The 16,340-nt window shown below is 41.6% G+C and overlaps 1 protein-coding gene across 2 annotated transcripts in view; it reads left to right on the top strand.

The window, feature by feature from the left end:
• The first annotated feature begins 721 nt into the window (after positions 1 to 721).
• MED13L (mediator complex subunit 13L) overlaps positions 722 to 16,340 on the top strand; it is a 201,580-nt gene continuing 185,961 nt past the window's right edge. For both annotated transcript variants that reach the window (XM_074887679.1, XM_074887680.1), the window contains exon 1: positions 722 to 904. In XM_074887679.1, coding sequence (XP_074743780.1) covers positions 833 to 904 — 72 coding nt within the window. In that variant the 5' untranslated portion in view covers positions 722 to 832. The remainder of the gene's footprint in view (positions 905 to 16,340) is intronic.

The following is a 16,340-nucleotide window of genomic DNA, read 5'->3' on the forward strand; positions in this document are numbered from 1 at the left end:
GCCCCGCACGGAGCGTAAACAAGGCGGCGGCGGCGGCGGCAGCAACAGCAGGAGGAGGAAAACACCATCCACCCGCAGCCAGCGGCGGCAGCAGCGAGGGGCGGCCGGGCGGGGAGGGGAGGGGACACGGCCTCCGCCGGCACGCGAGACAGCGCCCCCCGCCCGCCGCCGCCGCCACTGCCCGGGGCCGGGACCCTCCCCCCGCCCCGCCCGGCCCGTGTCCCGCAGGGGCCGCCGCCGGGCCGCGGGAGAAGACCCTCCCCGCTCCGTCCCCCTCCGCCCTTGGCCGCGACGTGTGCCCCGGCCGGGGGGGGGGAGGGGGGCCCAGACCTGGACGCGGAAGGAGAGCCCCGGGCCCCCCCCCGCTTCTTCTCTTCGCCCCGGCGGTGCTGAGGCGGCCTGGAGGACCGGCGGCGGCTTCTCCCCCGCCCCCGCCGCCTGCTGAGCGGCTCGGACCCGGGCGCCCCCCGCGCCCCGCCGGAGAGGGCCCCCGCCGGACCGGCCCGCGCGGCTTGAGGCTCGCCCGGCCGGGGACGGGAGGGGACGATCGCTCCCGCCCCGTCCTCGGCGCCCGCCCGGCGGCCGGGCCGCCCGCCCCGTCCCGTGTCCCCCCCGGCCCTGCCCGGCCCGCCCGCGGCGCGCCCCCTGCCGGCCGCGCGCCCCCGCCTCGCGCCGCCCGCCCGCCGCCAGGGGCCGGCCCGCGGGTGCCGCCCCGGCCGGCGGAGGCGCGCGCTGCCCCGGGGAGCGCCCGCTGCTGCCGCCGCCGCCCCCCCCGCGCCGGGCCCGTCTCCTCAGACATGCCCCGCTCTGGCGGCCGGGCTCGCCGAGGATCATGACTGCGGCGGCGAACTGGGTGGCGAACGGGGCCAGCCTGGAGGACTGTCACTCGAACCTCTTCTCGCTGGTGAGTGCCCGGGGCGGGGGGGGCGGGGGGGGGGGAGGCGGTGTGTGGGGCGGGGGGATGGACGGACACGGCGGCCGCGGCTTTAGCCGGGCGCTCCGCTGCGCAGCGAGCTCGCCGGTTGGGTGCAGCTGCCAGGGGCTTTATAGTCGGGGCCCGTGGGGCTGCTCCTCCGCTGGCCCCTCCCCCAGCCCCGGCTCCCCGTGTTTATTTTGCTCTTTAACGTGGTTTGCTGCGAGTGTCGGTATCGCTCTCCCAGCTGCGCTCCTCTGGGTCGGAGAGCGCAGAGGCAGCGGGTTGTGTGTCCCCTGCCTGCGCTGCCTGCGTGCACGACCATCTTCCCTGGTAAACAGCCCTTTCTCCCCGCCTCCCTTGGCTCTCCGTGCCCTGTGTGCTTTGTGCCTCCCAAACTGGGGGGTTTTTCTCCTTTCACAACGACAAACGCCATTTCAGCAGCAGCGAACAGTCATGTAGTGTGATTGTCTGTCGGACTGAGGCTCTGGGCTCTTGTGACTGCACGTCAGCTGTTGTTACAGCGTGCTGTCTCCTCTTTGCATAGATCGTGCTTGGGGGCAAGAGGTAAAAAAAAACCAAACCAACAAACCCAAACCTTTTAATTTTTTCTTCTCTGAAGAAAAACAGCAGCAGAAAATGTAGTATGCTGGATAGCTTGTTTGCATAGATGCTGTCTGCCCATCTTACTGGTAATTGACAACTTCCTACACGCATTGCGTGGTTTCATGTTGCAGAAATTACCGTATCAGTTTTGACTAGCTACAGATTTGTAATTTAAAACAAGAAAACAATTTGTTTCCGTGTAAGGGCAAAGTCATTTGGAAATACCTTGCTTTATTTTACCTGACACATAGAGGAACGTTATCCCTTCTGGCTGGGCAACAGCTGACTGAGCGAGAGGACTCTTAGATCATCAGGAGCCTTCTAGTGCTACCAGGGAGAGTGTTGGAGGGAAGGAGGGACTTTTTTAGCGCATGGTATGGTCTAGTTAAAACGAAAACTTGTAATGCAAGTTTGGGGATAGCGTGTATGAAAGATCCCCGTATCAGAGCTCTGCCAGAATTGGAGGTGGGTGCATATGTTGCTCTTTTTCTAGTTGAAAGGAAGAGATTGTTTTTAGCTCCCTTGTAGGAATTAAGGGGAAAAAAAGAAAGAAAACTAATTAGACATGCAAATGATGAAGCTCTTTGTTTTATGTTTTTATCTTTTATTGCAGTAAGTGCATTATTTTGCCTTTTTTTTTTTTTTATAATGTATGTATGTTTGTTTTTTATTTTTGTTCATACCTTTTAAGAATCTGGGACAAGAGCCGTAGTCACTTATGCTGCTAGGAAACTGGCTCAGAGATTCTTCCGTGAGAATAAATGTGATTCTTACTTTGGCTTTTTATTGAACTGTTACGTAAGTTTGTATCTATGCTTCTGTTTGATAGCATTTTCTAGTATTTATAAATATATAGCAGTGCTGTATGTATCGAGATGCAGGAATTGTTATGGTGATTTTGACTAGACTGCTCTTACCCAGTAAGAAAAATGAAGCAGTAAGCATGAGGGAGACAATTGTCTCTGATTGCAAGAGCAAGGTAGTGAATGGTTTGTCCTTTACAGAAAGAGAGTTGAGAAGTCCCCACTTATTAATGGAGAAGCAAGTAGTGTGTTTTTGAGAAGCGTAACTTTTCATGTAGCTGCAGTCTGCAGATCTGTCACTGGCAAAAATAATTGTTGGTGTGCAATTAGCATAAATTATAAAGTGAAGTTATTTCATAGTTACTGTGGTTTGGTCTCTTTTTTTTTTTTTTTCCACCTTACTCGAATAAGGAAATGTTAAAATTCAAGTGGGTGTGTAATATCATTTAAATAAGTTTAGCAAAATTCTTTTGCAAGTGGGTTTAATAATAATAATGAGTATAATGTGCAACCCTTTAATCTCCCATGTAATTTTGTGGGAGGTATCCATATCTCTAATGTGGTGCTATGTATGAGACTGTAAGGTTTTTATTGTTTTCTGGCTCCCAATTGCAAAAAAAAAAAAAGGCAATAAAGTAGTAGTATTTTTTTTTTAATATAGCATATATGCAAACGATTAGGGTGATTTATTTTATAATATGTTAGTATTTGTTAGGATTTATGTATCAGTGAAAGATATGGAGAAAGGAAGTACTGACTGGAAATATGTGGCCAATACCATTGACACTTTAACCTCAAATTGTCATAGTTATTTCAAAATTTATGAAGTGTTAAAGCTACAGTAGTCTGGATGAGTAATTAGAGAAACTTTTGCGAATAATTTACTTTTTCAGTGTAACAGAACAGAAACATTCACAAACTAAATCAACTGTTGATGGGAATTCATTCATTCTTTAGGAGTGAGGTGGATTACGAATCTTTTTAAACTGATTCTGCTATTAGAAGTTGACAAATTTTTTTATCTCAGGCTTTGTTTTCGGTGTGAATCACAAATGTTCTTGACTGGAGAATTACAGTTCTGAAATAGTTATAATCTACTGTGATTCTGTTTGTTTATGTTTAAATAATATTTCTTCCCACAAACATTTGTTTTGTTTAAGAAGGAATGCTATCTCCCCACCGCAGAGGAGCCAGAGCTCTGTGGTGAGTTTGTCTGTGACTGTGCTGTCGTGGATTTGGGTTGGTTTAACAATGATTTCTAGCTTCTTTTTCTGGCAACTGTAGAGAGTCTTTAGAGAGAGGTTAGGTACCACTGTTTTTTCTGAATCTTTTTATAGAAAATATTTTCTAAAAGCTTATTAGTAACTGATTATCTTTTTTCAGTGACGTTCAGAACGTACAGAGGTTCTTAGTGTTCTTGGCTCAAAAGATTTCACAGGAGGGAAGGTACAGTCATACGTTAAGGTTTCAAAGTTAGCTTTGAATATCCAGATGCTGAGTGTGATCTCCAGCTTGCCTGGTTGGGTTTCATGAGGTGTCCCTCTGGACTTAGTGACGCAAAGGGCTGTTGTCTGTATTGTGTATTGCTCTATTCTGAAGCAGGAATCCAGTGCTGTTCTAGAAGATGGGTTAATGTTTGTATGCTCTGTCACGCAAAAAACCCCACTGACAACCTACGCAAAGAAATCTAGAATTTTGCTCTAAATGTAGGATATTTCTTAGTAAGATGGTGTAAGGGCCAGTTTGCATATTTGTCATCGGAATACACCTCAGACACAAACTTGTTTGTACTGGCATACACAGCAGCTTAATAGGCTTGCTCATTAAAAACACACATTCTGTCTGAAATGGCTCTGTTTCTAGCACAGCAGTAGAAGAAATTATATTTATTCTAACTCTCTTTTTGCAGTAGTCAAAATGTCTGCTGCTGCTTCTGAAAAAGAATGTCTGTTTATGAAAACAGTATTTAATAAGCAATTGTTAGGGGCCAGTTTATTTAAATACTAATTAGGAGTTGTCTAATAACTATTTAGAGACAAAGTGTTCTGAGGTAATAAGCTTTGTATTAAAACTTCAGACCCAGCCGGCAAACAGTCTTCCTATGAACAAACCTTAATCATAAAAGTAGTCTTACTGAAATTAATTTGACTTTTCCTGTGAGTAAGGGTTAATCATACAATGGTGAGGGCTTGCACGAAGTACGAAGATGTTTCCTCAAGTGTCTGGCTTAGCTGCTGTGCTGGATCCAAAGGCACAAGTCAGTCTCTGAAAACCGGGATGAAGTTGCATAACATTTCATATTCTGGAGCTGGAAAAGAGTACAGCAGAGGGTGTCAGGAACGACCTAAAATTTGGACTAGCTTTCATGTGGTGAAAGATTAGATACTGTAGGAGTCTTCAGCCTGGAAAAGACACGATTGTGTTCTTGGAAAGTGAGACCTATTTATAGAGGACTTTATAGAAGCTGGTATGGAAGATGTCGTGAGTACTTGTTTAAATGTGTTCTTACAGAAACCTGCTGCCAGAAAGGTCTGGTTAGTAGGAATTGTGTCTTTGTTCCAGTTAATGTTCAAAGACGAATTTACAAACTCTAAAGGTCACTGCTGCTGTTACTTTTTTCAGTTCACAAACAGAAACAGACGTTGTTGTCTTCCATCAGTGAGTTTTGTTGCTGTTTTCAGGATGAAACTGAAAGGAGTCAAGGAGATCTGAGATGGCATTTGAATGATTTTCTTAAAGGTTTTTCATGGCATCAGAAAACAAAGAATGCAGAGGTTGCTGGTGAGGTACACTTCAGTGTTGCATAGCTGTCAGTAAAGGACTTCATAGTAAATGGTTGATTGCCCAACCAAATCCTTAAGTAGCAGTAAATTAACCAGTAGGTGTTCTTGCTTATTGTATTATCATAAATGCCGTGCTCCAAGCAGTAGGCTGTTACTTTGGCGTGCAGGATGTTACATCACTGCATAGTAGATACCTTGCTTGTTTGAAATTTTATGTAGGTGTGAATTTATGTGTAAGAATTTATTCCATTTAAGAAATGGAATTAACCTCTTAAGTTTTCTAAAAGTATTTGATTCTTGAGTTATCTTCATCTTGAATTTTATTAGGTAACAAAATAGAAGTAGAAAAATGACATTAGAAGGCCTGCTTACTTCCTGCTAATGAAAGATTATTTCAGGTTTTAAATCACTTCAGTGGTAGGTTTTTATGATGTCCTGTCAGAGTATTTGACAGTTTAATGGTACCTACTAGGGTGCGAGTTTGAAGAAAATAGACCCGGATTTGCAAAGAGATCAGGATGGAGTGACATTCAGTTAGCTTGCCCAGCTTTGGGAGTGGAATTAATGAATCTGTGTTGGGTAACTAACCTTTTCTGAACGTTGCACAAAGAAAAATGGGTGCGCAGGAGTGACATTTTGGTTCAGGACAAAACATGCCAAAGAATCCCAAGATGGCCACTAAGAAATGTTTGAGTGAGGTTTTCTTGAAATCCTGATCATCTTCTGAACGTACACCTATACTGGGGGTGTGGATCCTTCTCCAGTGACTGTCTTCTGATTTTGGTGACAGCGTGAGTCCTTTGGTGAGATGGCTGTTGTGAACATCAACGTGATTAAGAAAATACTCAAGTGTTAGGCTGATGTAGTTACCTAGGTTTATTTTCTTTAATACATCTTAAGAATCATCATTTTCACTTGCTGTAATACTATCAGAAAATACATATTTCTGGATTTTTGTACATAGTGCAGTGTTGACATCATAACTCTAGTTCTCAAAACCCACCAGATTCATTTGATCTGGAATTTTTTTCCCCTTCTGCTTCTGAGAGCACTTCCTCATGTGAAGGGGAGTAAAGAAGGAACTCTGTAATACTATACGTAGAGCTTTCTTCTGTTTTCCTTCTTGACAATGCACTTCTTTTGAAACAATCTAAAGAAACTAAAATTTTTGAGTTTCAGTGGAAAAAAAAAATGTGCTGCATATGAGATATATCTGCTGAATGCATTAACTTGATTAACTTCAGTCATTAGATGAAGGAGGAATTTTTATGGATTTTGTTTTCATTTTTTTTTGTCTTAAGTTTTCAAAGATGTTGTGCCTTGGTAAGGGGGGGTGGGGTGTGTGTGTGCGCAGATGCACTGCTTTTCAAACACCAAAAAACCATCAATGTTACTGGAATGTCACACTTTGTGATCAGTTGAATGTCTACGCTTGCTTGGAGCTTTCTGTTGACTGAGAATGCCTAACCTGTTGTCTCCACTTTTCCTGGATCACTACAGGGAATTACACCCAACTACCCCCAGTCTTTGCTTTTACATTTTTAGCATCCCATATCCGTGTTTGAAAAACATCCCTGCTGTATCAAGAACGCTGCTACAAAGTTTCTCTCGCATCCTGTGACTGGGACCGTGTTGCACCTTTCTGCAGTTGTTCACTGTCTCCTCCTGTTACATCTCCTTAAAGTTAACTGTGCTTTCACTTCCAAAGCCTTGAGTCCTGTTCCTTCTCTGCCTTTTAATTTTTCATTTGGTACTGGCTTTCTCTTGACTCCAATACACACCAGGATCATCAAAATATAAATTAGTATCTTTGTGGTGTTTTTTTTCTAGCTGTTCCATTGTATTTGTGGAAGGTTACTAGTTGATGTCCACAAATTTACTACATTGCTGTCCTACAGACTCTTTTCCTAAGCATGTTTGTGGGAATCCTACAGACAACCTAAGAACACCTGGAGTAGTATAGTTTTATATTCTTTCAAGTCTGTGTGTATTCATTTACTGTTCTGTGAGTAGTGCACTATTTTTGTAGAGTCTAGTACAGTGGAATTTGCAACTTGTTGGTGCCATAGTAACTCAAATAATATGAAAAAAATACTGCCCTGACTAGAAGGGTGCTCATTTTAGTATTAACTTACCAGTTTTGAAAGTGCACAAGTGTTTTTAACAGAAGATTCCAAGCCAAATCCAGGAGATTTGTTGATCTGGAGTATGTATTTACATGGGGACACCCTTCTTCATCAGACCAAACTTTTATACCGCTTCCATTTTAAGCTTTAAGTATTGCTTTAAAAATAGGTCCTCTTTCCCTGAGTTCCCCAACAGCAACTGGTAGTTTCAAAAAGAAACCATCTAATAAAATTATTCTGCTCTAACAGACCTCAGAATATTACAGAACCACTGCGTTAGGTTCCCTCTGCACACAGTTGTGAAGCATATACCGCAGGGGTACCAGGCCTGTGATACTAACAATGACGGCTTGCATCGTTTCCTGCTGTGGCTTCAGCTAGTTACGCAGTCTTGCATTAGTATGATCGCTATACTGTAAAATCATGATGACGTCTGAACCTTTTGATACCATCTAGTAATTTAACTTTTCAGGTCAGGAGGGTTCTTAGCATTTTGCTCAGTAAGATGATACCTGTTTTTTAGTATCTTACAGATGTAAAAGGTTTCAGCAGCCCTTCCTTTGGCTTGTGCTGGGAATTTTGATTAATTTTGATAAATCCTGACTCTCACTTCCTGCCTCAGTCTGTTTAAAAGATGTTATTTCTCATTGAGTCATGTGTGGCTTAATTCACTTTACTGAGCAGAATTGCAGTAGTGCATATGGAAATGTGAGCTTTTAGTGGCATTCTCTCTTTTGTCTCTTTGAGACGGGAGATTTTATTGTGTGTTGCTGTTGTATAATGTGCCCCTAGGCAATATTTACATTTATGTGACTAACACAGATGAGCTCAAACATACACAAAGACCTTGTCCCTATGCTAAGGAATATGTTTAATCAGCTTATGAAAATGGAGAAAAATCAACAGTCTACTGAAGTTAATTTTTAGTATACGATATGACACACTTATTTCTGTATCCCTTCTCATTAGGCACTTGCCTCTCTTTAGTTAGCCAGTGTTAGTGTAGTGTACTATTCTTATTTATGAAAAGAAAATATTAATTACAGAGTAAAAGATGTGGGTTTTTCCCCCTCTTTCATTTTTTTTTTCTCCCTCCCTCTTCACTTTTATTCTAAACTTGGTGACCCCAGAATGATTCATAAGCTCACATTTAAGCCTGGATCATGGAACTGACCTAGTGAAAAGCTCTTCCCCCTTCTCACTCCCTAGCCAGCTCTGTACCCCTTATTCTTCTCTCTCCATGCTAAGTTTTGGCAGCGGCGTGGATTGAAGTGAGATCAAAGTGGCTGTGTAACCACAATCCATGTCTTAGAGAAGGAAATTTAAAGCTTGTTCAGTAAAACTTCATTTAATTAATCTTTTAGCTTTAAAAGAGCTATGCTGTGGTCAGTGCCTTGTTGCCTATTATAGCACCATATTTGCCTATAAAATAGAGTATTTTGTGAGAACAGAGGACTGAAAACAAAATTTAGAGGAAAACTGTTCTGTACCTACTGACCAGGCATTGGCAACCTTCCATTTTTTGGTAATGATGACAGCTATGAGACATAAGTTTCAAAATCTGTTGGTTTCTTACAGTATAAAACAATGATTTTTTCTGATTGGAGTCTCTGGTTTACTAGGAAGCTTTCAAATCTAGTCTAGTATATCTGCAATCTCTTAGTGTCAGGTTTTTGAGAGTCCCACTTCATCTGTGTGCACAATATTACTGAATTTGTAGATTGTTCTGTTTGAGTTATAAAATTAATCCGAGGAACATCTTGTCAAGTATTTTTATAAAAAATAATTTGCTGACAGAACAGATTAATTGGTTAAATTACTTTATTCTGAATTTGCTGGTTTTATTTTTAGCCCAATGTTTCTGGTTATTTAATAATATGTGTGTATTTTAATAAAATTTTGACTTGAGTTCTCTGTGAATTTCCGTAATTTCCTTCTGGCAGGAGCTGCTGGATTCTTGTCTTTGCAGGAATGACAGTAAGAAAGCTGGCAAAATGAATCTACATGACCAGTCATGTAGTGGATTTATTTGATACTTTCTATATTAAAGAAGATTCATACGAAAGAGTTCTTCAGGTGGTGTTTTTTTAAAGGGCTAAGGGATTTTTGGCAGACTGCCTAACAATTTGAGCGTTTTTTGATGTCAGCGGTCAAGACAATGTTGATATTAAAGAAGCAGGGCTGTCTGATTGTATTTCTGCAGCTACTACCTTCCTAGCCTGGAGCCAGGAGTCTGGGCCAGGGCCCATTCGGGCACGCAGTGTGGATTGCTTTGTAGGTCAGTGATGGACACATTCGTAAAACGACTATGTGAGCTGTTGTTGGCATTCACTAAGCAGTTCTGCTTAGATGTGGTGTACAAAAATGTTCTCGTTCTGAGCTCTTAAATACAGTTTTTTGTATAAGGGAAGAAAAGGAACTGCATTCTTTAACTCAGTATGCCAAAGTTTACTCTGGTTGTTACTTCCTCCAGCCCACCCCCCCCTGCCTTTTTTTTTTTTTTTTTGGCCCATATGTCAGATTACTTGGTTTGGGAAGCATCTGATAGTCCATTGTATGACTCTGATGCTTAACATTTCCTTCCTCCTTCAGTTAAAAAACAAAACAAAACAAAAAACCAAAAAAAGTTGAAGTTGAGGGAAGAGAGAAGATTCCTTCGTTCACTTTCAGGTTTGCTTTTGTCATCTTTTTTCATATGTTGGACTACTTTTCTGTAAGGGGATATTTTTTTTAGATTTGGAAAATGGGCAATTACTTAATTCTGATTCTGTCTTCTTGAAGGGGACTTGCAAACCTAATCATCCTGTCTTAGAATGAGGGAGGGATTCTTTGGCTAGCAAGTTGCATGTTCGTTTGCTTTCTTTTGTGTGCTATCTGAAGTGTGCAGTTGTAGCTTTCATTTTATTATCTGCTCTAAGCCATCTACTCAGAAGTTAAAATAGAATGGATTCCCTTTTGTGAAGAAACTAGCTGAAATGTTATGGAACTCAGAAGTACCTGCTGGCATGGTCTGTAAAATAGTGTCTGTAACCTGACCTGCAGGCTGGTTCACTACCTAAACCTCGGGTGTGTTAAAATGAAAAGAACGTATTCAGTTCCTTCTGTCTTCTGTTTTGGAGATGGCATTTTGCTTCTAGGCATTGTATGATTCCATACAGCCTACACTGGCATACATTCAGTTCTGACATGAGTAGACTTCATTCCACTTCTTCCCCACAAAAACACCCAAAACAAATCAAACCCCACCATGTCTTGTTTTTAAACTTGTCTGTTGGCTTGATTGGGTAGGTATGTTCTCCAAGTACATGTGTGGGTCTTGTGTAGTAGCGTCCTCTGAAACCTAGATTCCTACTGATTCAATACCTGCTTTGTTGTTGTGATTCTTTTCCGTTTCCCTTTCTCATGCTTGGTGGTGAGACTGGCATGAGAACTTCCCATTTCACATGTCTGTATTGGTGCAAAAGCCACTAGGTACGAGTGTGTGGAAGGGTGTGCCTACGTGAGTTTCCATCACATGCTGACCTGAGAAGTTGTTGCTGCCACCTTTCAGTTTCCTTGTATTTTTGCATCTTGAATATTTTTGACTCGAATGCATATTTTTAAGTAATGGCTAAATCTCAGCCCTCTGATGAACTTAGTTACAGCCGTTACAGCGGAAGGAGCCAGGCACCGCTTTGGAACCTTGTACCAAGATTTGCTGAATCAGTTAAGGGGTGGGAGATTTGCTGACTAAAGCCATTCACTGAAGGGGAAAGATGATGTAATGCAAAGGTCTTCCCTCAAAAATTCCTTATTTTGTTGTTGTTGTTTTATAATGAATTTTTTAAAAGTTTCTAGAGTTGGTCCTGAATGACTATTACTGTTTTATTGATGGACATTTGGTACTGACTCGAGGATGGCAGATCTGAGAGCTATTTTGAGGGTGATCGTTGATGCTGCTCCTCGTGTGCTGATAAAGATTTCAAAGATGCCAGTATGGTACCTGGCTGAGTGACACAGCACGGGGACAGCTTTGTTGAATCAGAACAAAAGTCCATCAAAGCCTCCTGTCTCAAGGGTGGCGGGTGGTTGTTGGGCCTGCTGGATTTAACGAAGCATTGTGTTGGTGCTTATCAGTTTAACAGCTGCTGTGCTGTCAATGACAGCAAGCTGTATTACATGACTTTCTGTATTTGGGAGGTTACCTGGAGGTTTGCTGTAGCCGCTCATAGCAATGCTGCAGTTTTTCTGGGAGATGAACAAGAGACCCGAAAAATCTGCTGCAAGTGTGCTCCCACCTGTGAACAGTAGCAGTTACCTGGAGAAAGAGATAAGAGTAGGTCAAGGACATAGTAATTACTTTGCTTGAATCATCTCCCAGGCTCTCTATATATTTGGTTGAGAGATTTCTTGAACCAGGTAGATACTTAATAGACGATTTTTATACTAGTACCTAGGTTTTTATCCTGACACAAAAAGTTCAGCCATCTCATTTTGATTTGAGTTTGCATTCTGCTAATTTGATTTGATACCTGGAAGACACAATCAGCAGCTGTTTTCTAGAGATCATCATAGTTTCCCTCTTTTAGACCAAACAGACTTAATCCTTGAATGCTTTTTGTTGTATGGACTACATACTTTTTGACCATTCCTGTAATTTTTCTTTTTTCTTTACTTTTTGATATGGTGAAACAAGAACTGCAGTGAGCGATGAAGGTGCAGACCTACGCGATATTTGTGATGGCCTGACAATTTCTGTGTCACCTTCTGTTTTGTTGATAAGAATTTATAAAGTTTGGTTTTGTTTTGCCAACCTGTTTTTGCAGTGGACTCCAGGAAGATACTGTTTCTCTTTCAGTAGGTCAGAGTGCGCTCATTTTCCTTCCTTCTGCTGTGTTTTACTTTGGTATTTAACCTTGAAATTCTGTGACGGTTGGGATACATATTAGCAATTTGGGCCCTTTTATCAGATTGTTCTTTTTGTTATGCTTGCCACTCAAAACTTCTTTGTTGGTAGCTTCTGCATCTGCTGAAATTCGAGCATTAATATTGGAGTCCTTTTATATTTTCCACTGGTAAAGATGTTAGTTGCCACCTCAAATTCCTTTCGAGACTAGTCTGACTTTTGTTTCTTTGAAACAATCTATTAATCTTCCTGGCTGTCTCCTCTCCCACATAGGCAGAATCACACTGATATCTAGGAGAGAGAAGAAAAAGCACCTCACTTCTGTCAGTACTGTTTACTTGTTGGGCATAACAGCTCATGCTATTAGTTTGTGGCTTTTAATATTGGTATATGTGGACTCTGTTATTTTAGAAGTGTCTTTGTTTTCTGGTCCTCGATACCATGATATAGTATTTCACATGTCCCCAGGTACAGAAGTCCATCAGGAAGATATCTGATAATAGGATTTTGGTTACAGCTAAATCCTTCACTGAGACTTGGCGAAGATAAAAGATGACATACAAATGCCCTGACACTGTTGCTTGTCACAAACAGCTCTGAAGTAGTAGCATTTAGATAATCTGTTCCAGGGGGTATGAAGGAAGAGGGCAGCATGGTAGGGAGTGAAGAGATTTATCCAGCAGAAAGCTGTTATGGGCACACGTGCTGCATGCAGTAGCGTGCTCAGTTTCTTGCTGGTTTTAAGAGCAAATGAACAACAACAAAAAAAAGGTAATTTTTTTCATCCTTCATTTTTAAAAGATTCTTAGTGCCTCTCCTTTATCTTCTTTTTTTCCAGCCACTTGACTGTGTGCCTTACACAGTGAAAGGATTAAAGTCAAACATGTCATTCGACTGTTGATCAGTTGAATATTAAGAACAATGACGCTCAACTCAACTGATCATTCAGCTCTCTGAAGCACTGAGCATGCCACGGTTTGTCTGTTGGCCATGTGAGGGCCATTTCAGAATTAGATATCTCTTTTTAAAGTGTTGGGTTTTTCCGTTCTTGAATTCAGACTATGAAAAAGTTTGAAGAACCTTGTTTATGTAGTTATTGCAATGCTTGTCTGCCAGTAGCTTGACCTGACAGAAATGTCATGTTGAAGCTGAGCCATGGCTCGTTCAGTGCACGATAAGGCCTCTCTTCACTGCCATATGGTTCCTCCCTTTTTAAGGGGCAGAAGGAATAAGCCCTGAGGGAAGGGAACACAAACCATTCCTCACTTTTTTTTAAATGGATAGGATAAAGAGGGGAATGTTAATGTGTAGTTTAGTAAATGCTCAGATTTCAGGAGACTGTGAAGGACTGAGATGGTTTGTTTTGTTTTGTTTTTTTAAACCAAGAGAATTACAGGCCCGGGAGTAAAAACAAGAGAATTTCTGTGTACAGGTGCTTGCTGCTGCTTCAGTCTTACTGTAGAAAGTTGTGCTATCCAAATAGGAATCTTTCTCAGAGTGTAGAAATAATATATAGCCATGAAAAACGCTATTTTTTTAGTTAAGCAATCTCCTCTGTTCCTTGATGTGTTTCTTGCCTCTCTTCTTTCAATTCACTTGACAGGGACTTGGGCAGATGTTACTAAATATTTTATTTCGGTGGGAGTGGGGGACAAGAGTTCTTGTCAGCGTGTGTGTTTGCCTCCCCCATAAGCATGCGTTGCTAAAGAGTATTTTTCAGTCCTCCTGTCTTCGTCCTTTTGTCCTTCCTTCCTTCCTTCCTAGTGAGGTGTATCAAGATGACATAAATTTTATCTGGTATTTAAATGGCTTGAGTAGAGTGTGAAATGATATTTTGTTGCTGTGTGAGGATGATGTAGTGAAATGAAACACTGTAACCAAAACAGATGGTGCTAATCTTGAATCTGTCTGCAAGATCTTATAGCATTTAATTAAAATGGTGGTGTAATTCCCATGACACCTTTAACTACAGTTTAAATTCTTGGACTATGAACTAAGGGCTTTCTTATGCAGATTTTTACTCATGTGAGTAGTCCTTAGGATGAGTCTCTAGTGGCTTCAGAATAGCTACTTACTTGAATGAAGCTCTCTAAGATGAGAGTCTAATAAAACTGGCAAATATATATGACATTTTCATTTTTTTATGTTCCAATTTGAAGCATAAATTGTAGTCTAAAGATACTTAGCAACTACAGTATCCTACATAGAAGCAAACAAAAATCTAGATTAGAGAAATTGTTTAGATTGTGCCTAGCTTCAGAGGCTGGTAAATACAGCGTTTTAAGGTACCCTGGACAACTTAACATCTTCCTTTTGGTTAAAGGGCATATGATGAAAGCTTTTCCATTTTTATATTCCCTTTGGTTCACTGAAACTTGGTTGTAGAAGTACCTGACTTGAGTGATGAGGTGTGGTGTGACTTGGTTTGGTTTTTTAGGTCACCTGCTTTTTTTCATAAGATAATTAAGGAAATTTATGTTTGAAGCACTGTGCAGGCCTGAATTGGTCTGAGCAGCACCTTTTGGACAGGCAATTGGGAAGTATTTTTATACCTGCTATTGTTTGTGTTTTGGATAGGAGACCTGAGAAAGATAAAATGGCCTGAATGATGCCATGTTGAAAGTCTTTGAGAAAGTCAGGATTGGAGCTGAGGGCCTGTGTGACGGATATCTAGTTTATTTGCTCGTAAGACCCTTCAAGCCTTTTCTGTAGATTGTTGCCTCCTTTTCAATTATATTCTTCCCATTGTGGAAGTACTGGGGTACAGATTTTCTACACTCTGGGGCCTGAATCTGCCTTAGCTTTTCTCACTTTTCTGTATGACATGAAGCAGGAAAAATAACACATGATTATGTCATTTTAGCTATTGTTTTTAATGTAGAGAAGTACAATAATACAGAAACAAGTCTGCTTTACACTTGGAGTGGCCAAATACAAGAATTTTTCAAACTTTCAATGCTCTGCTGTTTTTCTGGTTCTGCTGTGTCTGTGTTCTTGTACAATTCTCCAAGGGAGCTTTGTGTATTAAACTGGGTGGAATTACTCAAGTCTTCTGGAGAAGTTCATTTAGAATTGGTCTGTCCATTTCCCATACAACATATACAGTCCAGAAAGCATTTGGTCGGGATGAGGGGAAAAAAACAGGAGGTGGAAGATGTGTTTTGCTTGTGTTCCATCTGCGAGGACTGCAGAAGTGGAAAATAGTCACAGTGGCTACACAGCACTAATTATATCTTCAGGGTTGCTGGTAGCATGCCAGAATCAAGTTGTGCAGTGTGAAATGTTACTGGGGAATTGTGATTTTTAGCAGCCTAAACTCTGCCAATCTGAATGGAGCGTTATGAGATCAGCAGAAGACCCTTCCTGCCTGTCTATTATTCTGATTTAAGCCTGAGGGCGAAAAAGAACTGGAGCTTAGGTTTTATCTCTACTAGGAATTTACAGTTCTGGATGCTGTCCTGGAGTTAAAATGGCTACAGCCCTCAGCTGTTGCAGATAGATGCGAAGGTGTCTGTATTTAGGGCAGCAGACTAATGGTTATAAGAGGAAGTGCTAATTTGCTTTTTCTGTCTCTTCTGCTTGCTTATGTGTATAGGGGATATCAGAGGTTTGAATGCTCTCAGTTAATTTCTTTTGAAGCCGTTTCACTCTGCAGAGTGTAACGGTTAAGACAGTCACCTAGGAGGAAGGAAACCTGTGCACTCCTTTTCAAAGGACTGTAGATGACATTCTTTCTATGGCTGTTTCTGAATGAAAGCATTGGCAGGACTGCATTTTCATTAATGCTTATTTCTTGGGTATGTTTTGGGTGTGTTTGGGTGTCTAAATGGAATTTGGGGTTCGAACACACTCTTCTACCCTGATAGCTGCTTTTGGATATGTCAGAAACAGATCTTTTTGTGTCTTGGGAATTTTACTGTAAAAAGTTGAATGCTAGTAAAGATTTTGGATATTACTGTTAGACATAGAGATCTGATTTCTCCGTTTCCTTGCAGGCTTGACCCAGTGCATTTAGAACAGGCGTCTTACAAACACTTTATTCTGTGTCCAATTGCAGTTAACTGAATTTAGAAAAAAAAAAAAAAATTCTAAAAAAGCCCCTCTTATCTGGGAAGTTGAACCCTTCAAAGCACAGTCCTCCAAAGCATATGTTCCTTTATAAACCAAAGCAAAAATCTCTTGCATAATGCATGATTTACTAACAATGTTGGTTAATAGTAAGTA

Source organism: Strix uralensis, chromosome 17 (assembly GCF_047716275.1).
Source record: "Strix uralensis isolate ZFMK-TIS-50842 chromosome 17, bStrUra1, whole genome shotgun sequence".
Taxonomy (NCBI): Eukaryota; Metazoa; Chordata; class Aves; order Strigiformes; family Strigidae; genus Strix; species Strix uralensis.